This window comes from Aquila chrysaetos, chromosome 16, assembly GCF_900496995.4.
Source record: "Aquila chrysaetos chrysaetos chromosome 16, bAquChr1.4, whole genome shotgun sequence".
Classification (NCBI taxonomy): Eukaryota; Metazoa; Chordata; class Aves; order Accipitriformes; family Accipitridae; genus Aquila; species Aquila chrysaetos.
This window is the reverse complement of record NC_044019.1, coordinates 13,168,875-13,194,673: the sequence shown is the minus strand read 5'-3', so window position 1 is coordinate 13,194,673 and position 25,799 is coordinate 13,168,875. Positions and strand designations below refer to the sequence as shown.

The 25,799-nt window shown below is 51.8% G+C and overlaps 2 protein-coding genes across 4 annotated transcripts in view; one reads left to right on the top strand and one right to left on the bottom strand.

Annotated features, from left to right (window-relative positions):
- The first annotated feature begins 4,851 nt into the window (after positions 1-4,851).
- PHLDA2 (pleckstrin homology like domain family A member 2) lies at positions 4,852-6,362 on the top strand. The gene is made up of 2 exons (XM_030039825.2): positions 4,852-5,420; positions 5,944-6,362. The coding sequence occupies exon 1, from the start codon at positions 4,984-4,986 to the stop codon at positions 5,380-5,382; it is 399 nt and encodes a 132-aa protein (XP_029895685.1). The 5' UTR covers positions 4,852-4,983; the 3' UTR covers positions 5,383-5,420; positions 5,944-6,362.
- A 1,482-nt stretch (positions 6,363-7,844) lies between these two features.
- Positions 7,845-25,799, bottom strand: part of SLC22A18 (solute carrier family 22 member 18) — a 62,894-nt gene continuing 44,939 nt past the window's right edge. For all 3 annotated transcript variants that reach the window (XM_030039824.2, XM_030039822.2, XM_041129347.1), the window contains 3 exons: positions 17,152-17,253; positions 13,252-13,372; positions 7,845-8,137 (listed from right to left, as the gene is read on the bottom strand). In XM_030039824.2, coding sequence (XP_029895684.1) covers positions 7,950-8,137; positions 13,252-13,372; positions 17,152-17,253 — 411 coding nt within the window. In that variant the 3' untranslated portion in view covers positions 7,845-7,949. The remainder of the gene's footprint in view (positions 8,138-13,251; positions 13,373-17,151; positions 17,254-25,799) is intronic.

The window sequence follows — 25,799 nt, the reverse complement described above, 5'->3', positions numbered from 1 at the left end:
GGCCTTCATCTCCCTGGCTGAGACCTTTCTAAGCGAACTGCCCCTACGAGAAGAGCTGCTTCACCTGAACTTGGCCATCTTGGCGTGAAGTACCTGAGCTCCCTCTGTGCTCATGGAAAGACCTGAACACCCACCCCAAAGTGAGATCGAGCCCCCTCACAGGGTGTCTTCACCTTGGGCAGATGCCCCTGATGGGCTCCACGTCCCTCCAGGACGTCCCACCTGCAGAGGGACAGGCACCCACCACCTGACCAGTGGGGTTTGGGGGGGACCCAAGGGCACCAGTTTGTCCCAGGACATTTGTGAAGGAGAAGAATAATAAGGAACTATAACAAAAAACTTTTCAGAGGTATTCTGGAATAGTCTAATAAAAACCCCCAAACATTTTAATGAGTATAAAAATGTGAAAAAATATGTGAAGAGCATGAAAAAAAGCACTGCTCCTCACAACCTTTCTGCAGTAGCAACCCACACCCTTCAGTTACACTATTTAGGGGGGTTTTGAGTACAAGTTTCCTAGGAGACCTGGTGGTCACTATACTGAGCTCTAGCCGTACATGCCTGTGGGTACAGCTAGGCCCTAATATGAACTTGGAGGGCAACAATTTACAATGCAAGAGCATATGTTTCTCTGTTACTTATCGACTTCAGCTGGCAGGATTACAATGTCAATCCTGTAAACTAGCTTTTTTCCCTACAGATGTCCTGTTTAAATCATTATAATAGAAAAAGTTATACAGCCTTGAGTCTCCACTTTTCTCTGCTGCTGAGATGCCAGTGTAACTTAAGGTGCTTCTACAAGGACAGACTGTTCAGAGAGGAGCTGCACATCTCCAGGATTACAGAGCGGCAGTGGGAATAAAAACATGATGGCAGCAGGAACGCTGGTACCCTGAAATGGCCGATAGCTGCAGCGTGAGCTTCTGCACCTCTTGCGAGGCAGACGCGATGTTGGGGCCAGCCGGAGACCTTGGCGGTCTAAAGGCATTGCTAAATACCGCAGGAAAGCTAGCAGGTCCTGCCGATGGGCATGTGGGGAGAGCTGCAGAGGAAGTAAATCCCCCAACCCCCTTTTTTTTGCCTTTTTCCTCAGTGTGAGCCCTACCCATCCTCAGCCTTGACCTCAGACCGTGGGCTGCTCCTGGCAGCGCCTGCGCGGCTGCTGTGCTGTTACCATGACTCATGTAGCTAAGGCAACCCTATGTTGCCAGCAGCAGGGTATATGATGCCTCAGACTCTGAAATGATGATCGAATCCCTTCTCTGGAGCAGGTGCTCACTTAAGGCACATGTGCCGTGGCAGACCCAGCCACCCATTCTGCAAAAGCTGGCGCCACCAGCCCATCCATCATAGCTGAGTGCGGCCACCCCGTCCCGCACCTGTAGAAATAAAATCCCTGTACACAACACACACATGCATGTACAAGCGTCCCCCCACAGCGACCCAATGCTATTCCCTTCACCTGGGAGAGGGCTGAAACAACACTTTCATGCCAAATCACCACGTAGGCTTTTAAAAATGCCCTTACTAGAATAGAAATTGCTTTGGGGCGAAGCGGAAGGTGGTACCGGCATCCGCAGTGAGCGTGGGAAGAGGGAGATGGCCACGTGGGATGAGGCCCCAGTGAATGCGTGTCAGTGCATTTCCCATCACCTCCCCCTGGTAAACACTCCCCATTGTGTTATTTTTCCTCTCTTTCTACGAAGAGAGACAAATTCCTAAATTTTCAAATTCCTGCAGATTTCTTGTATGCAGGGGGTAACGAAGGGCTGGTGCCTGACGAACTTTTTTAATGGCAGCCACGGTAGTTGTATTTGGGAGCTCACACGCTGCTGAGGCATGGTGATGTGGTGGGTTGCAAGAAAAAAAATCTATTCTCTTGCTCTCGCTGGTAACACAACTAAACAAACCAAACCCAAACTAATGGCAGCGACAGGTTTCTCCCAGCCGCCAGCCCCAGCTTGGACAGAGACAGCAGCAGTCACCTGAACTGCAATCATCCAGAGCTCCTATTAGCTAAAGCTGGGTCACGGCCCTTAATTATCAAAGCCACCCACTACCTACACGTACTCAAACCTCCCCGTGACGTTCGTCCCAAGCTTGTCCCAAGCTTCGGTGTCAGGGTACGGCGCAGGACTGCATCGCATCTCTTACCCCTCTCCTCCAGCACACTGGCGATGAAATTAGCACTCTGCTGTCAGCTCCTCACCTAAGTTATTAACCCTCATTATTCAAAAAATAAGGCAATATACATATTTTTTCTTTTTGCAAGCAAAGCTAGTGCTATATACTTGTAACAATAGTGATCAGCTGCCATGGCATGCACTAGCATTAGGGCTGTGCTACTTGTAAGCAATTGCCATGTTTCCCAGGTCAGATTGCTCCGAGCTCCTTGAAGCTCTCAGTTCTTTCCCAAGACATATTCCCGTAGGAGATTGCCCATGATTCGACTTTGCTGCCCACTTTGGGTTCAGTTAGAGTCACCTTTGCTTTCTGTCTCAGTAAATGGGTTTTAAAACCTACTTTATGGAATTTTTGCACAGTCACAATGCCAGAGACCTAAAATTACGGTATTTTAATGCACTGGCCTTTCCTTTTATGTGGTTATTGACTTAACAAGCCCATGCTATGTAAAAAAGTGGACCCTTCCTACAATGAACATAGATTGGAAACTAGGGTCCCAGTTAAGCAAGAACCTAGCTTTTGTGAACAATTTTTTTCACATTTTTTTCCTAATAATCTTTTATTTTTCTAGCAGTTTTCTAATTTGGCCAGTGCTAAGACAAGTTGACTGTGGTGACAGCTGTGGGAGGCTTTGAATTTTGCAAAATGATGGATAAATGCGTAAGAAAAAGCACTCAGATGAAAGCAAAAGCGGAAAGAGAGAGACCAAAGCAGGCTGCTGACCCCGCATCCACACATGCGAGTTTCATTTAAAAGCGAATTCAGTTTTTTTTACCGGACCTTTTGAAGCAAGGTGTGCACAAACATGCCAAGTCCTGCAGCCTTTCCACACCGGGAGCCTTCCTCCAGATGTTCCTTGTATGCTCCTGAGCTGCTGCTTTGTTTTTTTGCTCTTTTTGAAGTGGTGTCCCATTTCCTGTGCACAAAGACCATTCCCTGTTGTATTTTGGAGCCCAATTAAAAATATCATAATTATTTTTGCTTAAGATCCAGCTCTGCTCCTGGCTGGCTCCAGCTCCCTTATTCTTATGGGGCCTTTTGGGCAGGAACTTGTTTTACAGAGCAGACCAGCATTTGTCCAGAAAATGTAGACGTGCAGCCTAATTGTAAGACAATGCGGGCAGTTCCCCTCACTGAAACAAACTAGATCACACTAAAAAGTGAGATGTCGCGTTGGCTTTCAGGGAAAAGCCTGCAGCTTTTCATATGCCAGGACACAGCTACGTGTATGGTCTGCAGCCGCTCCCCCACCCCACGGGCAGTGATGGCCAGCATGGTCTTCCCAGAGCGGTGCCCAGCTCATCCCACCCTGCGAAGCTCAGCCAAACCATTCCCGGCTCATTCATCAACCCCGAGAGCATCGCACAGCCCCCACCGTTGTCCTGGCCCTCTCCACAGATGTGCATGCTGCTGCGAATTATCAAAGCATGGCCATATACTCCAGCCGATGAGTGATTTGCAGCGGAAACAGGTTTGGCTGTAGCTCTGATTTGTTCCTGGGAATGGGCTTCTGACCCTGCTGAAGTCCCCGGGAACACTGCCAAGCTCTTCAAAGGGGCCAGGCGTTGCTTTGTAAGCTCACCTCTGAGGTTTGGCTTGCAAACACCTATAGAGGGGTCGGTCATCCAAGAAAGATGACGGAGGGGAACAGGGCTCAAAGTCCAAAGGGTGATGCTGCACAAAGAACGTAGCTAAGCAAATACTGCTTTAGAAACAGCGTGAATAAGTTCATTAAGCGCAGCCCTGCCTGCCCTTGGCTGCAGCACCGAGGCAGTGGCTAGGAAGCTGGGTCAGCCTTGTGTCAACTATTGTAAAAGGGTGACAAAAGGAGGAAGGGACCGCAGGCTTGCACGTGCTTCTTAGCACCTCCAGCCACCACGGCCTTTACTGAATTCCCCGTGGCGCTGGGCACTGGCCAGACTATAACGAACTGCGGTGCCTTCCCTGGGAGGAGAGAGTGGGCTGGGGGGAAGAAAATGGGGTAAATCCAATGATTGCAGGGGACGACAAAAAAGATAAGGGTGAGCAGCGTTAACGCAAAGCTGGCGAGGTGGGGTGCCCTGAGGAAAGGACGCAGGAAGGGCTGATGGTGACGGTGCAGAGCCGGTTGGACGAGGGGCCTCGGATGAAGCCGGCGGGCTTGGCCGGGTCCCGGCTGAGCCTCTCGGGGTGACCAGGGCCTGGGGCTCAAACCAGATGCCCACGGGAGATGGCAGTGGCCCACCACGGGTGGGGCTGGGACCCCTCGGGGGGGATGGTGCCAGGCCAGACTCAACGTGGCCGAGACGCCCGGTTCCAGGCCCACAGGACCGCGGTTTTGGGAGCATCCCGTACCCCGGCGCGGACCTGAGAAACGGCAGGCAGCGCTCGGGGGGGCAAGCTGGGGGTGCCTCAGCTCAGCGCGGCCCCATCCTCACCGCGGGGGCTAGCCCTGCCGGGCAGAGGAAACACACGGCGGGCGGGGGTCGGGGGGGGCAGAAGCGGGGTCCCCTCACCGGGTGGCCGCTGTCCCCCCGGCACCCTCCCGGCCCCCCCCCCCGCTCCCCTCCCCGCCCACCCCCCCGCTGCCCGCAGCCCAGCGCCGCGGGGCGGGGAGCGCGGCCCGGGGGGGCGGGCGGGAGGCGGGGCGGCGAGGGGGCGGCGGGCCGGGCTCCCCGGGGGAGGCACCGGAAGGCGCCCGGCGCTGATTCATTGCAATAAATTGTTCCCGTCGCGGCGAGGCTCGGTCATCGCCGCCCCAGCCGCAGTCGGAGCCGGAGCAGGAGCAGGAGCCGCAGCCGCAGCCGCCGGGGAGGGAGGATGAAGATGCAAGCCGAGGTGATCCGCGAGGGCGAGCTGGAGAAGCGGAGCGACAGCCTTTTCCAGCTGTGGAAGAAGAAGCTGGTGGTGCTGACCAAGGACAGCCTCAGCCTCTTCCCCGACGGGCACAAGCGGGCCAAGGGCAAGGAGCTGGGCTTCGGCTCCATCCTCAAGGTGGACTGCGTGGAGCGCACGGGCAAGTACATCTACTTCACCATCGTCACCAAGGACCGCAAGGAGATTGACTTTCGGTGCCCGGACCAGAGCTGCTGGAACGCCTCCATCACCATGGCCCTCATCGACTTCCAGAACAAGCGGGCCATCCAGGACTTCAAGAGCCGCCAGGAGATGGAGCAGGCGGCGGGCGCCCAGGAGCGGCGGCTGGCCCGGGCGCCCTGAGCCGCCGCCGCCCCCCGCCCCGGCCGGCCCGGCCCCAGGTGAGCCCCTCCGCCGCCCCGACGCGCTCCTGCCTGGGCTCTCGGCTCTCGCGTTTCTTCAGTCTTCGGGGTCCGTTACCCCCCCGCCCGCTCTGGGAAATGGGAAGGGCGGCGGGGACTCCCCCCGCCCCGCTCACCCCCTTTTCTTGCCGGAGGGACCCCGCGGCCCCCTCCGCCGCCTCCTCTCCGGCTCGCTGCCGGCCCGCACCCCGAAACCGGGACGTGCTGCCCGGCCGCTTCAGCGCAGGAGCTTTCGGGGCTCGCTCCCCCTTTCCCCATGCATCGCCGGGAATTTCTGGTGGGAGCCGGGCTTCTGCAGGGCGCCGAGGAGTACGGCTGTGTTAGGGGGGAATTAAGAAATGGCACTTGGCAGCGCTTTCCTTGCAGAATTTGCTAAAAATACGTTATCTGTGAAAATTAATGCTGAACACTTAGTCTCCCTTTAAAGCCCCCCCCCCCTTTTTTTTTTCCCAACCCGCTGTCCCGTTCGTTTAACTAACCTGCTTTCTCTTGCTGCCTTTAGAGCATACCACTGGATGATAAACCAGATCAAGTGTCTTGGACTGAAATGGGACAGGGTACCAATGAAGGAAAGCAAAGAAGAGAGCTGGAAGCAGCTTGGTTTTCTCCAAGCCCGTTGAGGCTGCTGAGCAAAGAGCCCTGAGCTTTGCCTGAGATGCATTTAAAGAAAAACCAAAGACTTTCGTAAAGGACTTCTAGTGAAGCGTCCACGTGTTTTGAGTGGCACAGCTTTGCGAACGATTATCTTCTATTTATGAGACGCAAGGAAGATTCAATACTGACTGGTGGTGTTAAACACAATTTAAATTATTTGTAGTATCTATATTTGTATTTATTTTGATGAATGTCTTTCAGCAGTTACTGGTCTTAATATTGCTTTTGCATTAATATGTCCATTCCAAATAAATTACTTGAAATGTTCACTTTTTATTACTATACTCTGGGCTGCAGTAACTTTTGTTGGTGTGTGTTTGTGGAGCGGGCAGTGGTATAGTGGCTTAAAAAGAGTGGGCAAGCTCAGCTTTTTGGTGCCCTGGACTGGGCAGTGGGAGGTGGAGAAAGCCCAGATAACCCATCTGCGTTTGACCTCCTCTCCCAACCAGGGAGGGAAAGTGTGCTGAGGTCCAGTTCTGGTCAGTGGTGAAGACAGATAGAAAAGCCTACCACAGCTTGGATAAGTGCTCCTTTTGAAGCACTTTCCCATATAATCGAGTAATGGTGGCTACAGAAGGCGCAAGAGCTCCCTGCAACAATAAAATGCTGCTGTTTGCTAACGCCCCGCGTCCTCTCCCTGGCCCCCGTAGCTTAGTGCTGTGCTAAGGCAGAAAACTGGATTCTTGATTTTGGAATAACACAGCACCGACGCTCCATGGGATTCCTCAGCTTTGCAGCAAAGCAAGCTGAACTCCTTGCTCTCTCTTCTTCCTCTGCCTCTGCAGTCTCTAGATCGAGTTAAATTTCTACAGGATAACTGGGAAGAACAGAGATGGTCTTTTTTCCTATAGCACTCGGACCAAGAAACTTGGAGAACAGAGCAGCTAATTTTTTGGATAAAAGTACCGAAGTTTTGTCTTGTGAGGCTCAATTATCACTAACTAACCTGGGCTTCCTCGAGAGCAATGCTGCGGCACACGACTCGGCTCCAGCAGTCAGGACTCTGAGCTTAGCAGGCAAAGTACTCGCTACTAATGCTCCAAACTTGGTAATTTCCCCCTCCCAATATCAGTGCAATTCTTGCAGGAGACTTTGTACTAGAGGAAGTTGCAAAGTACGTAATTACAAGCAGCCTGTAGTAAGAGCAAAAGAGACCCAGTACAGGAGGGAAAAAAAAAAAACCAACCACCAAACTGGAAGGAGGGTTGGCCCTCGTTTCTGGACGCGGCAGGGAGACTCTGGCACTGCAGCGTGCTACATTGGGGCTTTGCATCCTCCTTGCATGCTGCTGGCAGCTATGCTGCTGCCCGCCAGGCTCATCCAGAGGCAGGGTTGCACATGATTGAGCTGTGGATATAGCAAACCTTTGACCACAGCGTTTGAAAGTTTTTGGCCTCGATCCCCCTCTAGCACAAGAACGCCAGAGGTGCATTTAATGTAGCAAAATGACACTCAAAAGCAGGTGTGTTTTACTCTGATTTTCCTTGGTACTGTTGTGGGGTGGGGGGGGTGGTGGTGAAATAAAAGGCCAAACCAGAGCAGAGGCACTGGCTCCGTAGTTTCAGTGAATCCAAGCAGGAATGCTGACTGACAACAGCTGAGGATCTGGAACGATTGCCTGCAATGACAGCCACTGCTGCTGGGGGGGACCTGATAGTTCCCGGCGTCCCAAGGCCACCAGTTGCTCCAGCATGGCTTTGGAAACCGATCTGTCCTGTACTCTAGATGCAAATATTGATGAAATGCAGGTGCTGTTCAAACAGTTTTATTCCAGGTTTATGGAATCAAAAAAACCCCTCAAGAACATCTTTATTTCTATGGAAAAAGTAAGGGGGTTACTTTCTTGCAGCTGAATTACTGGCTTTTCATCTCTCTCAGTGGGATTTTACTCTTTAAGAGGTAAACAAACAAACCTATATTGACAATTAGCTGTAAATAGCCGAAGGAGGAGACTCCAAATTGTTTGTATAAAACTCCACCGATGGTTGGGCCCACCGTCTGGGTCAAGGGCTGCACCGAGGCGCAAATCCCAAGCATGGTACCTAAGAAAGAAGGCAGAGACACGCAGATGTTAGGGTGAGAGCAAGTCTTGGGATGGAAAAGCGGATAAGAGCATGTGGGATCCCCTTCATTCCTGATGGTATTCCCCCGCTGTAGTAGAAAATCACTTCAAATAATCTCTTGCATTAATTTATAGAGGTCCAATTAGGGTTTGTTAAGGCTAAGGACTCCTGGAGGGACTAGTTTCCACCACAAGTTCTTCACTGAGTGGTCTGGATAACCGTAACGCTGCCCGAAAGGCAAGCTGGTGCTCACCACTGCCTTCACCAGGGTCCAAGGATGCCTTTGGCCCCAGAAGATGCTTCTGAGTGTCGCACCCAACAGGGCTGGTAACTACTGCATGGCATTAGGGATGGAGAGGTAATTTCTAGGGTCATGTTTGAGACTTCCAAGAAAATCACACAGATTCTTCCAATATCATAATTACCTGAGACGGCCCTGTTCCACCTGAGCTGCTATTGCCATTTATTCTCTACTGTGGGACAGAGGAATAGCTTTCGAGGGCTTAGCAGCAGCGAGAAGCTTAGGTCTAACTAGGTCTTTAAGAATGAATAAATAAAACCACAGATAAAGCCTGAACCCCCTTGAGATACTCCCCACCCCCCCCTTTGCAAAAAAGAACGGATATTTCAATTTGGATGGAAATGCAAGCCCTTCGCCCGGTTGGGCCGGTTCCCTCTCCAGCAGCTCCCCCATTTGCATCGTTAACAGGAACCCAGCGGACAGGGAAGCACCTCCAGTTTGGCAAGGGCAGGGTTTTTTTTCCACGCGCAGACGGATGGCCAGGAAGTCCCACAGGATGCAAAGCTGGCCCCTGTGCACCCGCCACGCTCTTTGCCCTGCGGTCTTCGTGCAGGACAGCTATCACACTCGGGGAGCAGAAAATAGCTGGCCAGCCAGAAAATCATTAGCCCCCAACACTGGGAGGGAGGGCAGGCTGGCAGTGTATACAAGAAACTTGTGCCCTGCTCTGAAATAACATTTGCAAATATTTTTCTTGCTATCAGTATGATTATTTGGGCTGTTGGCATCAATTTTCCACCAAGGCACGTGTTGAGGCATTGTCACCGCACAAGACCAGCAGCGTCTGGGAAGGATGAGGAGGATGCTGTCCCGCATGTAAGAAGATGTGGGGCCGAGTGCGATATTTAACGTGGGTAGCCACAGGGAAATGATCCCCGGCTTCGCGAGAGAAGAGGCAGCCAGGTGTTCACGTAATGCTGGCCAGCAACCGCTGGGCTTTTATCAGCATGCTTAAAATACTTGTGCAATGAGCCCAAGCCGAGGGCGTAGCCGTGCGGAGAGGGAAATCTCCCAGGAAGCGCTGCTGAGCGCTCCTCCCGCGCATGGGAACACAAAGGCGATGGGTGGGACCTCGCCTTGACCCTTTGCCAATGGGAACCATCCCACAACCACCAAACTTTCTGGGCAGGTTTTGCAATTATTTTTTCCCCTCTAGGTATTTGAATTAAACTAATTACTACGTACAACTGCCAAACTGGCTCTTATGATTGAGGAGGCACTTTTTTCCTTTCCTTTTTTTTTTCTGGAGCAGAAATCAATCCTCTTAAAAGGCCAGGCTCTCCCTCTGCACTTCTCCAACATGTTGCTGAGAAAGATAATTTCTCTTTAATGGGCTTAAATTAGATCCCTCGTGTCAGACGCCCTCGAGCTTTGGGACATTGTAAATCTCAGCTCTGCAGCGTGGCCCTAGCTCTGTTGCAAAGCTGCGCATGTGATGGATCTCATTTCAGGGAAGAACTTTAACTGGGACAAGTCATCACGTCAGCAGAAAAATTCCTGCGTCACTTTGCGCAGCTCTGCCAACGCACGTGCTCACCTTCTTCATCACGACTATCCTACTTTCTGCACCTTCCCTGCCTTTTTTTCTCCCTCCCCAGCTTTTTCCCCCCCTTTTCCCATACCTGGCATGACCTGACCTGGCCGGGAGTCCGTCCTGCCCTCCTGCCCCAGCCCTCCTCCCCTCCCGCAGGTTTCAGGGTTGGGTGCTGGCAGCTCCCCAAGCCGGGCGGCTCCGTCCCTCCTCCCACCCTCCGCTGTGCTGGGTGCCCTGGCTCGCTCTCCTTTCCAGCTCACATCCTGTTGCCGCGCTCAGATGATGGTGCTGGCCCAGATCAGCCACATGCCTGTGGGGCAATCGCGGGGCCTAATTTAATGATTAAGTCATCGCTGCCAGCGGCTGCCTTCGAACCAGCAAAGCCTGAGCAAAGCTGGGGGGTTCAATGCACCGAGCCCTGCCTGGCTGCAAGCTCTCCTCCTAAGGTTTTGCGTCTGACGTGCAAATAAAATCACGAAACGTGGGCCCGTTATGCAGGGAGGCTCTGCCGGGCTTCCTCCCTCCCTCCCGTGAGGGTGGGGGGCTCCGTGCAGAAACAAGACCTCCATTCTCCGGGAGGGACCGGCGTTGACAAGGAGTGCTTGTCCGGATGCAAGTCCCCCTGGGCTCGGGGCTGCCCTCCCACCAGCTCGCACGCCCAGCTGAACAGCACGTGCACGTGGGGCAGAATTTTCCCTTCCTGCCTTTGAAGATGAGGAGAGGGGAAAAAAAATATCAAAGGGAAACGAATGAAATCATTTCCGCTATCTGTGCTTCAGCGCAAAGCCCCAGCCAGAAGCAAAGAGCAAGTGGCAAACTCATCAGCTTCGGTAGGAAGCGACCTTGGATCGGTCCTGAAAGCGGGATGATGGACGCAAGGGATGGGGCCATCCTACGTCCCACCGTTCCCTTTCCGAGGCACCTATTTAAAAGGCAAGGATGGTGACTCAGTGTCTAGCAAGGGCGGACAGGTTATCCTCCTGCAACGCCCCATCCGTTCCAGCCCTGCGATGAGGCAGACACCTGAGCTCAGCCCAAACTCCAGCTCCTCGGAAAGCCTGTCCCCGGCCCAACGAAAAAACCTCCATGGGCTCTGCCGGCCCCAGGCTGGCAAAAACATCAGGAAAAGACAGCAGCAAGGCTCAAAAGTGATGTTTCCAAAGACAAATTCTCAATGTGTGATTTCCTTGCATTAACTAAAAGTTGTTCCAAGCTAGCGCTCAGGTTTTTGATGCAGCAACAGCGAGGCTTTTTCATAAAGCCACATTTCCAGGCTTTTAGAAAAGTGGGGCTTTCTAACGCGCCACCAAAACGCTCACTTTGCAGAGCCAGTCTTGGGCTTGCCTAGCAAGGAGCAGCCTTTTAGCTGCTGTACGGGTGGAGCAGCCGTTGCGGGGTGCCACCCACGGCCAGAAACGGATGGCAGGCATTTTAATAGCCGCGTTTCTCTGCGAGACACCCACGCTGTCACTGCTGCAGCTGCTGTGGAGAGGCAGCTCGCCGGCTCTGCTGCGTCAGGCATTCCTGCCTTCGCCCTGGCCCCTGCCCGAGTGCATCCAAAACAAGCACAAAACCATCAGATGCCTCTTCCCTTGGAAACATTGCAAGGAGAAAGCACGGTTTGAAAGGCGAGGGCCAGGCAGGAGTGGCGGAGACAGGGTTTTCCCCCAGCGTCGTGATCCTCCGTGCCAGTAGCATCCCTCCTTGGTATGCCCAGTTTCGAGCCAGCTGTAACTCTGCAATTTGTAGTAGCACTTGGCATGGCATCAGCCCAGGACGGACGGGCAGGAGAAAGCCCCGGACAGCCCATGGTTCCCCCAGTGTCCCACAACCCCCGCCTGACCATCTGCACCACCCCGTGGGCTGCCTCCGTCCTGCCCTGCCGTCCTGCCCTGCCACGCGGGGACCGTCCATCCCGCCGAGGCGCAGGCTGACCTAACAACATACGCAAGTGGGGAGCAGAGTGAGGCAACTAAACCCATTTTCCTCTCTGAGCGAAGCCTGCCTCCGGGCTTTAAAAGCCAAGCAATGCTCTGATTTTCTTCACAAAGCCCCTTTGAGAAGAGACTGGATGAATTCCAGCTTGGCTGTATGTCCCAAAGCTGCTTGGTGCCCTTCCCCCCGGCTCTCCCTCCTCGCATGAACATCACTCCAATTCATGAAACAGCAGATTTTCTTCCCGGCCGAGCGGAGGGGCTGAGACATCCCCAGTCCTCACCTCCCTGGGAACTAAGTGGTCCACCCAGGTAGAAGTATATCGCACTCAGAAATCACAGGCTCCCAGCATTTTTAGGAGATGTGGTGGTCAGCCCTATCAATAAACTGCTGAAGTGACATTTAGAAAAGCTCTTCATCCACAAGCATCTCAAAAGTGCTTTATAAACTTCACTAATGGGGTGTGCAAACTATAACTCCCATTCTCGGTAGGGTCTGTGCAGAGGTATCTGCTCAGATGGCTGCTAGGGAAGATGAAGGGTGCAGGCTGGCATCCCAGAAAGGCTCAGCTGAAGTACAGAGAGTCTCAGGTACCTGGAGAATGCAGCTCTGGGAGCAAACCCTGAAAGAGGTTGAGCAAAAGACACCAAACCAGGTTAACCCAGCTCCATCCCAGAACAAACTCAGCAAAGGTCCCATGACAATAACATAGGCTTATATTCTTCAGCAAAAGAATTAAAAATGCAGGCATAAAGATTTGTGTGTCTACCACTGCATTTCAGCCACCTTGTACAGAGAAATACAGTAACTCTTTGATTGAGACATGGCCAAAATGTAGGGGGGGGGGGGCAATTACTGCATCAGGCAAAACATGTTTCCAAAGGGCAAGTCAGAATACCCCCCTGAGATGCCCTAAGTTAAAAGATGTGAACGAGCAGCCATCTCAGTGACCGTCGTGGTGGAAAAGCAGCAGCTATTTTTTTTTAACATATCTTGGCTTCCCATGGGAGGGAGAGTTTGGGAGAGCCTTCCCTTACTGCTTCCACCACGATGGATGTCAGCAGGTGGCGGGGGACTGGGAGCACTGGGTGGCAGGATGCTTGCTCAATGTTGTTCAAGCTCATCCTGTATTAACACCACCGGTCCCCGTTCATCTGCTCTGCTGACACCCATCACATGCAACTGCCAAGCCAGATCTCCTGGGGAACTGAGCATTTGCCATGACTGTGCCCCTGCGCTCGATAGCGGTGGTGTGAGCTGGGAAGAACCTGATGGACTCAAAACCGAGAAAAGACCAGTCTGACCTTTTTTGCCGAGTCTTACCGGTGTCAGAGGAGGGGACGGCCTTGGTGAGGATGCTGTCGGTGATGGTGCCCAGCGTGCCAAAGGCAAACACCATTGGCATCGCAATGATGCAGTAGTGCCACACGGTCCTCATCCGGGCCTAAGGGACAGGACACAATGGACCATGGATCATTAGAGAGCACAAGTGGTGACCGTAGCAAGAAATAACCTAGAAAAACATCATGACTCAAATCCATGACTTAGGTAAATTGTGGGAGCTACAACTGATACATGATGGTGCGGCTTTGGCCATTGCAGGGTCTTTCAGAGCCCACCATTTGTGTGCAGTGAATTATTCCAAGCATGTGGAGCAAGTAGCAAATGATAGCCTACAATGTGGCAGCACGTTTCTCTGGCACTGCTGTGGGTATTTTTAGCGTCTGGGAATTAGTGATGTCCCCGCACCCTTCCCCTCATCTTCTGTCTCTTGTCCAACTCCTAAGGAAATGTTGAACAGCAGATGCATGTGGTGTACTTCAGGAAGCCTCCATTACTTATACAAAACAGCCTAGAGAAGGCATTTCAGTTCATTATCATAAATAATTAAAACTAAACTGAGCTTGTCAAAATAAATGAGCACGCTGTATTATGTAATGATGTACCTTTGGGATTTCTAATCCTGTTCTGCTGCTTCCTTGCTAATAAATTCACGGAATTCAGTAATCTGGAATAGGTCTTCTGGCCATAAGTGCACATTAGCGAGCATAATTAGGGAGAGTAATGATTTTGTTATTGCACATATTCTTAGTGGAGACATCCCTCCAGCTGTTTAATACTGAAACAAAAGCAGTGAGGTTCCCTAAGCCGTGGGGCTAGAGCGGCTCTGGGCTCATGCACAAGCCCTGCTGGTCAAATGAATGGATTTCTCTGGGGCATGGAAAGGAAATTCCCCCTTTCTTGCAAGTCTCCTGCCCTCACCCATGGCTCAAGGTGTGTTATTGTGGCTGGAAAACATTTCTGTCACTGGTTTAGCCAGAAGTTTCATTCTCTGGAGTTCTCTCTCCTGAGATCTGGTCCCTGCCTCTCGGCTACAGAAGATGGAGAAGCCCAGAGACATTGCTCAGTAATGACTTGGAAATATTGGGGTTTATTCCTAGTTCCCCTCAAGAGTCACACACAGCCAGGTTTCTCTCCTCGGAGAAGCTCTTTGCCTAGATTTTGGTTAAGATCTAGGCACTTCTGATTAAGGAACCAGAGAACAAAGACAGAGGAACAGGTATTTGGTACATAAACACTCAGACGGAGGGAGAATAATTCCTTGCTAGGGCAAATGTCATTGCAGGACAACATTGCAGAGCTCATAGCAAAAACCAGCTTTAACTGCCCCCCCCCCCCCCCCCGCTTTGTACGAATTCCCTCATGGGCTGAAGCAAGTGGGCAGAAAAGAGCAGAGCTACGCCTGTGCCTCCTGTAAAGCCGGGGGAAATGGCTCCTTGCTCCCCTGGCACTCGGAAAGGACTGAGCCAGGCAGAGCCTGGTCTCTGTTGCTCCTCAGCTGCTGGGTAGGTAGCAGGCTTTTTGACCTGAGCAGATCTGAAGGCATTTTTCAGGTGCGGGAGGCAGAACCAGGAGTTTCAGCAGACAGGCTCAAAAAGCAAATGCCTGGGAAATGCAGGCAGCGAGGCAGGACGAGGCACAGCCGCGCCTTCAAAGAGAAAAACTTCCCTGTCGCAACCGCCAAGCCCTCCTACACCCCTGCCCACGTGCTCCCAGCTTGCATCTGCAGATCAGACACTGGCTCTCCCCTCCTCTCCTTTTCCAGGTGTTAATGCCGAGCTCCCAGCCCACCCTTCCCTTCTCCAGCTGCCGATTGCTGGGAACATCCTGAAGCCTCTTCCCAGCTGCGGTGCTGTCTGTCTGTCTGTCTGCTGCCGGTGCCAGCCTTCCAAAAAACACTTCAGCCCACCTCCCAGTGATGTGAAGATGGGTTTTAGAGTGTCTTTTATTAACAGCTAGCCTTTCTCCTCGCTTCCACCCTTTGGGGAGGGGATCTGCTTCATTTGGAGGCCAGATGCAGCAACAGCTCAGTGGGCGTGATGCTCCTCCACCAGCGGCTGTGCAGGATTAAAAGCTTCATGCATTAATCTCCGCATTTGGGGCCTGCTGCTGTGACAGCACTCATCCCCACCGAGACGGAAAGCCACCCCAGAAACGGATGTTTTCTCGGCAGCCGCTCGAACAGAGCACTTTTTAATAAGGCGTCCCTGGCGAAGAGGATCGCAGCTGCATTTGCCTATGAATAGTTCTCGTGGGAAGTCATTGCTGACCCTTGTCCCCCGGCCCGTGCTGTCAGGATGTCCACAGGCCTCTGGGCTTGGCGTAATTGCCAACTCCAAAACGATTTCCCTTCTTGGCTCCCCTCCCCGCACAGCCGATGTGAGCCTCCCCGTGCTGGGGCATTAGCCGCTGCAAGCTGTGCCGTCCCACGTGCCCCTCCACTGCCACTGAGGCTTTCTCTTCTACTTGCAGCCACCTCCAGCCTTCCCTCTGAGTGAGACCTCAGTGCACAAAAGCCATTTACCCCATGTTGCTCCTCTGCCTGATTCCCATGGGACCGGACTTTGGCACAGGGAGCCGGTGCCAGCGGCACCCCGCCCTGCCCCCGGTTGGGTGTGCTCAGGTCTCCGGATGGGCCAGGTCCACCTTGGTCCCACCTAATTGCTCCCACCCTTGGCCAAAAATCCATGGCGGGACCTTCAAAGCCCTTCCCGGGCCATGCTCAGGAGCACCAAGCCCCGTGCAGATGTCCCACGCTAAGGGGGTGCATCGGTGCCAGCCAAAACCACGTGACACCAGCCGGGAGGGTCCCTTCCCAAGCATCCTACCACCCGGCAGCATCTCCGCAAGCCCCGAAATCCCCGAGAGGGGGGCCACACTCCATCCAAAGAGCCAACCCTTCGTCTGCATCCATCCTCCTCCCTTCCCAGCCTCAGATTAGCTAAGGTGTGTAGGTGCCTCATCTCATCCGTGTAGCTGGGAACCACGAGCCTCAATACCCTCCAGGATTTGGCCCTGACCTCCTCGTGGCTGCAGCGCAGTTGTGGGAACGGCACCCATCCTACCCGTGCCGGCGGGAGCACCGGCGCCCCGGCAGCACGGCTCGAGGCCACATCCTGCAGGGAATGTCACACGGCTGACACGGCTCGACCATCCTTTGGGCCCACCTCGCTGACAGGGACCAGTGCGCACCATTCCTCCGTCCCCGTGGCCTGGGCAGATCTATCGGTTGCCTGAGCATGGCTTATCTGAGCAAACACGATTACCGGCAGAGCTGCCTACGTCAACTCGGTTTTCCAATTACCTTTTGAGATTGGCATCAACTGTCGCCCATGCAGACACAACCAGCGACGGGTAACGTCACTTATCCCAAAACAGAGGAACGAGATTATTGCCTTGCTACCTTGTTCCCCGAATACTCTCAGCTTGGGGGAATTAGGCAAAAATAAAGCCCCAGAAGAAGAGCACACAACCTCCGCTGTCTCGCAGCAGCGTACAACCGCAATGATTTCCCCCCCCCCTAATCTTCATTTACTTTCTGGGTAGTTCAGGAAATGCAGTTGCTGACAAGACTGAGGGCAGGATTCCTATGCAAAGCCAGTGACTCAGGAGGGACTTAACAAGTTTCTGTGTGAGATTAATTTTTTTTTAAATCCCAGTAACTATTACTCACGCAGCTCTTTATTGTTATTTGGCGCGGTGCTTTATGCTGAGCGTGGCTCTGTTTGCACAGAGCCCCAGGAGAGCTGGTTTCGCCCCCAAGGACCACCCAGCAAAGCCAGCGGTGGCATTTCAAGGGGCAGAACTTGCAGCCAGGTCTCATGGACCTCGTGCTGCTGCGTTATTAAAAGGCCCCATGGATGATTTCATGCTGAGCCTTACCATGCCTAGGCCGACGCCGGCAAAGATGAAGACGCTGAGCCTGAGCAGGGTCCTCTCTGTGCAGTGGTTGGTGAGTTTTCCAGTGACCAGACCCTGGACAACCTGGGAAGGAAGCACACGAGCACTGTTAGGCCCGCTATATAACAATCGAAACAAGCTCAAACGAGAACTGCTGCAGTGCTTCAAGCAAATGGGTTATTCCCTCGCTTTTTTTGGAGTAAAAGGGACCTCGCTGTCATGGTAAATGGCTGGAAGACATGATCCGTTATTTCAAGCATTTTGCATCCTAGGGATAGATCCATCCCGTCAGCTGAAAGTCTTTACTCTGGGTGTACGCCTGAGTTTACCATCACTGCCTACTCGCCAGCGGTGACTGAAACTTTCTAAAGATGCTTGCAGATACAAATGAATTTTTCTAACTTGTGCTGTTTTTGTGAAATACAGTTAATGCTAAGGTCTTCATCCTTGGCAAGTCCTTCCAGAATAAAACTGTACATTTGTATGCAGAGGAGGAAAATGCCTCCTTTCCTGTACCTTCTCTTGCCATTATTTTAAACTGTAAATATACAGATTGGGTGGTTCATCATTTTTCGGCAGGAAACAAGTATGACAGACATGCTAATACCCAGCCCCAGCAGTACATGCAGACGTGAAGGACGGGGAACTGGTTTTACAGATTTTAAATAAAAACTGGGGGAGAGAGGGAGGGAAGGAGGAGCAAAAAAATTTAAACTCCGGGAAGTATTTGGCTTTTCCAGCACTTTGCAGAGCAAAGATTCCCTCTTTTATTTCTCTGTTCAGCACCTCCCATACTTCAGGTGATGCTGGCCCAAGTGGACATGAGAGGACAGAGGCTGGAAGAGATTACTGTGAAAATGAAGCCTGACTGACTGCATTTTGGGGGAGGGACAGATAGGAATCTACCAAGTTTTCCCTGGCTTGAAAAGGTTTGTTTGATCCAAGAGAAAACCCCTTCGACTTGAAAGAAGAGCTCTAGTTCAAAACGCTTTGTTTGGTGGGATGGCATCATTTCAATGGCAGTCCATCCTGGAGAAAACCCCGGTGCTCTGCTTGGACCTGGAATGATGCTACGCCATGCTCAACCTTCCTGTGTTAGTCCTAAGGATGAAACCCAAACTCAACTAAAAGGAAATGAGTGCAAAATAAATAAGAAAGTTATTAAAAAGAAAGGAAATATTCATCTATGACAAGCAGTCCAGAAAAAGCAATTTAATTACTAAAATTTAAAAAAAGCAAAAAGCAAACAGCAATAGAGTGAAAATAAAGTTGCCATAAAGAAAAATAGCTACAAATTGACTGTTTTCCCAACAAGCTACATCTTAATGGAAAACATCAAAATTCAACCCTACACTTGGCTTCGGAGCACAGGCGATTTTTGACACAAGGGCGCGTTGTGCCAAGCAGACATTTTGGTTCCCAGTAAATGCTTTTCCTGCCTCCTTTTTGTCCCCATCCCCACCCTTTGGCAGGGCTTGAGAGCTTGGGTCATGTGTGCCTGGCCACCGTGTGACGGTGGCACAGGCCCTGTGTGTTTCTCCCCGGTCATGTCACCCGCCGAGTGGCCTCGGGGACACTAGTGGACCTGCTGCAGTGGAATGCTCGGACGATGCATGGGGTGACCTGAGTCATTCCGGCTGAAAGCCCTGCAGCGGACACGGGAGGAGGCTGATACTAGCCCCAGTGGCTCCTACTCGGGGGGTGGGTGGAGAAGCCGCTGAGTAAGGCTTCATTAAGCTGAGTGCTCCTAAAACGAAGTATGGTCATTAACTTTTTGCAACTTGCCAGTCCCTCCTGCCGGCTCGGCCCAGCCAGGTCTGCGCTGAGTCACACGGGATGGGGGCTGAGCCCCATCGCAGGGCATGGCTTGACTCAGCGGTGGCATCACCCGAACCCCAGTTCAGCTCTGCTGAGCCACGGGAGGAAAGGAAATGTTTCTCAATTTGCCCGGACTTGAACGGCATATTTAATTGGGATACACCATGCAGGCACAGCCCGGTCCCTGCCCTTCCTTGAGTCATTGGGATATATCATCAGCAATGTCCCAGAGCAGCCCGGTCTGATGGCCACGGGAGTGGCGTACCCAAAAACGTCTCCGTCACTACACGTGAGCACCTAAGAGCAGGCAACAAGCACCGCTGCAGCAAAGCCAGGCTCTGAGGAGGCAGGACCTGGAGATACGCAGACTGGGCTGTCCCCAGAGTGAGCAGGGCAGAGAGACGGTCCTCGTGCCAAGGCTGGCATTCAGCACGAGCTTCCCCATCGCTCGGACTGTGGCAATACGAGTGCCAGGTAAAACACCGCTGCTGAACCAACTGACTCAGCGATGGGACTTTTTCCAAGGGCAAGCGTCAGCCCAAGTCACCCGCTTTCCTTTTGGGGCTGAGCAGCTATCCTTGGGTTATACAGACTGCAGCTTCCCCACCGGTTGTCTGGGCTGCCGACTCCCTCCCCAGCACGGTCTTTGCTGATCCAGCCATGAGCCCCAGGCAGGCAAGGCCCATCGTCTTGATTTTGGACACAGCGCCTTGATTTAGGCGCTGCATAATGTTTCCAGTCACCAGGAGCTCCAACCTCACTTCCAGTCTGAATTTAGACCTGAAAACCCATTACTTCCAGCCTGCAGTTTTCCCTGGGCACACAGTCCCCCGGTTTGCACGAGCGGCAGCCGCCTGCACAGGCATCTTTGGGAAGGAGGAAGCGAAAGGTGGTTCGTGTGTGCTCTCCCATCAAAGGTTTTGGACGTGTGCTGCCATTGCCGGGGGTACCGGGGCATCCCAGATGACTTGGCTGTCGCCGCTCCCATGGACAAGCCCTGGTGGCACTGACAATGCAGCAATGGGATTTATCCTTATTTTCATTCCTGCTGGCATGTTCTGGGCTTTTCCCTTGCATGCAACCTCCCCTTGAGATCGACTGCGAGGGGCCTTCCCCTCCTGCATTTCATTTTGCCTGGATGGTGCTTGCCTTTGTAACCTGACCTCCTTTGAAGTCGGGGAAGAGCCAGTGTACCTGGCTGGAATGCCTTCTGTCATCAATAAACAAAAGAGAGAGGAAATTGTTTGCAAGTGAAATAACAGGCACTGCCTGTGGCTGTGTACACATGTCACAGGAAAAACCAACTCACCTTTTTTTTTCCTCCCCCCCTCCTTCTTTAAAGGCAAATAAGTCTCCCAATAAATGCATAAGAACAGCCAAATCTCTCCTTGTCGTTATGCTGGATTCGCCAAACTGGGGATTTGTTACACTAATTCAGCTGATCACTTAGAAAAATACTCTACCTCTACCACTGTATTTGATTTCTGGGAAGGCAGCAGCTCCCATTTGCTCAGAAGAGCCAATTACCCACTTTATTGCTAACCTCATTAACAAATTTCAGGAATCCCTTTCAGGATGGAAAAGATTGTTGCGGTTTGAAGGTTTGAGGTGCTAGTTTTTGGAAGACTTTTGAACGGTGAAGCACTAGCCTTGCTGCGTGGAGCCACTGCTGAGCAGGACTGGCACCCGCAAGTAGGTAACCTTAGGTGGAGGTTAAGAGGAGTTACGCAGATGCTCGGCTGGTCCTACGCGCTTAGCGGACGCAGGACTGTTTCTACAGATTCTTCCATCAGCACCGATTGAAAGCTTGACAGAGCCCAGCAACAAACTAAATTCCTTTTCACCCAACAGCCTGGAAATGAAAAGACGTGAGAAGGTCGGACAGGCCCGCGCAGCAGGCCAGATAAGCTGGTACAGCCTAGCAGAGAAGGTGCAGAGCCCCATCCCTAGCACAGATAGCATGATTCACATCAGAGGCAGCCTCCCACGCACCGGACCCATATCTCTCGCCTTTGAAATTGTGCCCGGCTGGCAGTTCCCAGGGCGAGCGCAGTGCCGGCTGTGGTGGGACGCGCGGGTGGGCACCGGCTGGGGCAGACCACAGAGGGCAACAAAAATCGCGAGGCTTTTCTGCATAGGCTGAAGTTGGTGCAAAACCTTGAGCGGGGGAAAAGGGAGTTTTTCTACTGACACGGCAGTGCCAGAAAGAGCTTGAGAAGTAGTTCAGGTCTTGCAGAGGAGCAGGAGGGTGGTGGGACTGGAAGGAGAGCTGATGGTGAGGACCAAACTGCTGAAGGCAGCACTTTGCTGAACAGGGGGAAGAGGACCGTGTGTTTTGCAAACTCCAGCCTAATCGCTTGCTTTCCCCCTCCAACCCGCTCCCCTCCATAGATTTAAATCCTTCAAAGTGAGGAAACTGGAGAACTTTCTGTTTGTTGTTGCAAGGTCCTTTCACCAAGTGGGTTTTCCCCCTAGGCATACCTGGCTGTAATTAAATCCCTGGCTCTTTAATCATCTCTTTTGCTGTGCAGAGGAAAAAAAAAAAGCAAGAGGGACAGACTGGTGATAAGATGATACGCAATGTAAATCTCTCCTCCAGGAATCTCTCTCATCTTTTCAGGATCACTCCGTACCAACTTGTCCCTCCAGAAGCTGCACAGCTAGAGGTGGAGTTTGTATAACAATACAAATTTAAACGCAGTAAATAGAACAGATGTCTTATGATTTCTTGATCCTCAGGGTTATAAATATCTACCCCTTTGTCCCACCCAGAGTTTTTGTTTGGTGCGTTTTGCTTTGGTTTTTTTGGAGAAAAAGTTCTTAAAGGAAAGCTTCCCCCACCCCCTCCTGCGGTTTGAAATCTAAGCATCAGATGTGACTTTAGATATCAACCAGGGACTCCAGGTATTTCACTTGCCTAATCCTCTGGCGGCATTTTCCAAGCCAGATACTGCGCCTGGAAGTTCTCCATGCTACTGCTCTCGCAACTCAGGAGCCTAGGCCCGCTTCTGCCCATTATGCAAAGTTAAATTATTTTAACTTATTACGAAATTAATTATTCTCTGGAGGGAGACTGAATGGCATCTCACACTCCCAGGCATGCACTATAAGGGAAATTTTGTTTGCATGGCTTCTGAGATGAGAGGACTCTGGAAGCCCAGCCCCGGAGGACAGAGGGATTGTGTCCCTGACGGGCTCTCACACCTCTTGCCTGGAGACCCACCAGCAATCAGATAAAGATGCTTCAAACGTATCATGAGCAAGGGAATCTCTGCAACACAAGACACCAGGCGCAGAGGCACCCCTCCCGCTGTCTGCCTTCCCCTCCTCATTTTGTTATCTCCCACCCAGCTCCTCCTCCTCGACTTACGCTGGCGCGGTCCCAGCTCAGCAGACAGCCCCATGCTACCAGGGCGCTTCAAGTATCACTGCAGAGCCCTGGATTGCTCGAATTACCCCCCACTTGCTATTTTCACTTCCCCATCAGCCCTCTCCAGCCTCGGTCCTATTCCATTTTCTAAGCAATGACTTTGTTTCCTCCTCAGACAGCTCTTTGTCCCAATGCTACGACACCACCTTCCCGCACACCCTTCTCTGACGTCATTTGGCTCTGTCCGACCCACAAGCGAGTCCCCTTCCCACCCTCGCTGCACTTAAGCCTGCCCCACACTTTCCAATATCCTCTGCTATTAGATGATGCTCTTTGCCTAACCCCAAATAGTAAATTGGTGCCAGCTCCTGGGCCAGTGCTTCATCCAGAGAGCTGGGAAGACTGCATTCCCTGTGGACAGGTACTCCCATGGGAACTTTTACAGTGATGCATCAGCAGATGTATTACTTTGGGTCACTTGGGACTCCATGAGATGGGCTGGGAGCAGCAGCAAGGCAACCTACATCCCTCCACACAGGGGTACAAGTGGCAGCAAGGAGATGTACCACAAGCGCTCGGGTGAAGGGTGACCGTGCTGTGGGCAGCCACCTCGGCGAAGGGAAGAGGGTGCCGAGGATGCCCCGTGCCATGAGCGGGGGTCATCGGTCGGCATGGCATGCACGGCATTGCGAGGACAAAACCCACCGCCAGCACCAGCTGAGCCATTTCACTGCTAGCAAGCGCCATGAACGGTTCCCATGTGGACAGAGCTGATGCTCAGCAAGGGAGCAACCAAGAAAGGTGCTCTGGAGACTGGCCACCCAAAGCCCATGAGGCTCCCAGGCTCCAAAAGCCAGCCCCAAATCCTCCTTCCAAACCCACAGGGGTCCTCTCAGGCTGGGCGTGGGGCACCCCTCCCAAATATTGGGGTCCTGCAGGGTCATAAAGTGACAAGATGGGACCAAGTGTGACGAGGGTGAGGCTGAGGAGCTCCGGATGGGATCCCTCAGGAGGGCTGCCTGAATTAGCGGGGCGGCTAACTAACGTCCTCCATCTGCAAAGGTGGCAAACACCTCACCTTCCATGGGAGGTCAGTGTTTCTGTGCTGATCTCCCCACACAAAGAGCTGTTTGAAATACTGACAACATAGTACTTGAGTTGCCTACTTAAAATTAGGTGGACTGACCCAAAGCCATTCAAAATCTCCTCTCTAGGTGCTCTGCAGCTGTCTTGAATGGGAAAAATGGTGAGAAACAGAGATGTTTACAGCGCATTGGCTGCTTCTCACCACAGTAGGTTAAATGAGGCTGAGAAGCTGAAAAATTAGGTCAAGCAATTGGAGCATAATATGCTTGGGGTGGGAAAGGAAAGTGGGAAGATGCTATCACTATTCAAGTCATCCTGGGATTGCTGACTGGGCTGGGAAAGGGGGCTGCAACATCACTTTCTGTGCAAGAGGAAGATGTTCGTTTTGAGAAGATTTCATTAAAAAAATAGAAACTACAATAACACAAAGAAATAATATTACTAAAAATTGCCAGGAATTAGCAGAGCAGACAATGCTTTTGTCAGCATATGACTTTTGGGGAAGAACTGAGTAAAGGGTTCAGCTATGCCTTGCTCGCTGTGCTGTTCCCTGTGCATCTCTGAAGCCGCTTAGCACATGCAACGTGTGCTGGGAGCAGGCGAGACCCTGGGACATGGCGCTGGGGCGTATCTGCTGGCCGTGCTGTGCAACCGCCCAGGCACTGTGTTCAATGACTACGGGGAGGTTTAAAGTAAACAGGACACGGTTTGATTCTTATTTTCCCCTTCATTTCTGTGATGCTCCCACCTATAGAAATCCTTGAACACGACCCATTTTCAGATCCAGGGAGAGATGCAAATGGGGGGATGTGTTTCCTCTAACAGGAGGGCTCGGAGCAAGTCCAGGAGAATGGGAAAACCCTCACAATGTTTTATGGAAAGGCAAAATAAGGAATAAGAAATCAAAGCTGAGGATCTGGTTGATGAAATTCATTGAAAAGGACATTATATTCCTTATGAAGAAAGCTATAATTTACTCAGTGAAGTGGGAAGCCAGTCAGCAGATATTAATCACCGTTCACCCATCCAGACTGGTGGAATTTGCTTGCACCTTAATCTGCATTTATATCTCCAGCAGTATCAATTCACTGTACAGCAGAAACAAATGCATCTGAAATGCCAGCTTAGGCAACATGAAGGCACACAAGCAGCTCTGGGGCTTGGCAGGACAGAGCCAGCACATGTTGCATTCCCTGCATACATCTTCCACTGGATGAACCCCAAGAGAAAGCAGCCATAAAACATTAATCCAGTCACTAACTGCAAGAGATATCTTTGGGTGGTTCTAGCCAGAGACCTGATGTGAAAGTAAAGATAGAAATTTTAATGTTTTACAATAATTCAAAAGCCAGATGGTGAGAGTATTGTTTGGATCTGTTGAGGATCTGGTCCTGCATAAACCAGAGCAGAGCTTGGAGCTGCCATTGATAAAGTGGAAAGAACAAGCAACAAAGCAGAAAGCAGTGCTTTGCAAGTTCTTAGGCAAAATGGCTTTGCTGCCACCAGGAATCATGTGTCCTTGGCTTTAAAAAAAATGAAGCATTTTTTTCCCCTTTCCTTTTTGTGGTTCTGGCAGCAAACCCCAATGCACCATCATGAAGAAGAGAAGTTTGTACCCTATGACCACTCCACTCCTATATTTCTGATGCCCGGAGTCATGCACTGTAGAATATGCATAGCAACATGGACAGAAACTGCACAGATAGATGAAAGAAAACTGCCTGGCTGACAAAAGCTAGTTTTCGTGTCAAATGTCCCGAGGCAAAGACTCCCCAGCAAAGTAGATGCTGCACCTGAGCCTGTAGGCCACTGCTGGGTTAGAGTGTGGTAATAGGCGTGATTGGCCTCTGCGGGATGAAACCCTGTGACTATGGGAAGGGTCAGGTCCCTGGTTAGCACTGGCATCTGATTACTCATTAGGAAGCAGAGTGAATGCTATAATTGCCATATCTTCCAGGGCTGTATCTATATGTAGGGTGGACCGGCACGGCAGCACAGGTAACCTTATCTACAGTAGTTTCAACCAAACTAACCTGGGAAACAATAGCAGTGAAGACAGACAGATATCCCAGACATAACAGCAGTGTCCTGAAGACAGATATCCCAGACCTGACAGCAGCGTCCAAGCTCCATCTAGCAACACGAAGCCACTCCAGCCCTGGCTGTACAAGAGCTATTGCTGCCCACGTTACCCGGCTCAAAACAAGCACACCATAGCCATGCTGCAACCCCAAATTTAATTTCAGTGTAGACCTATATAACAGGGATTTAACTGATACGTCTAAGTGAAGACGACAGTTGCTGGGGAGTCCCTCTACATTCAAAGGGGGAAGAAGATATCAGAAGGTGACTTGGC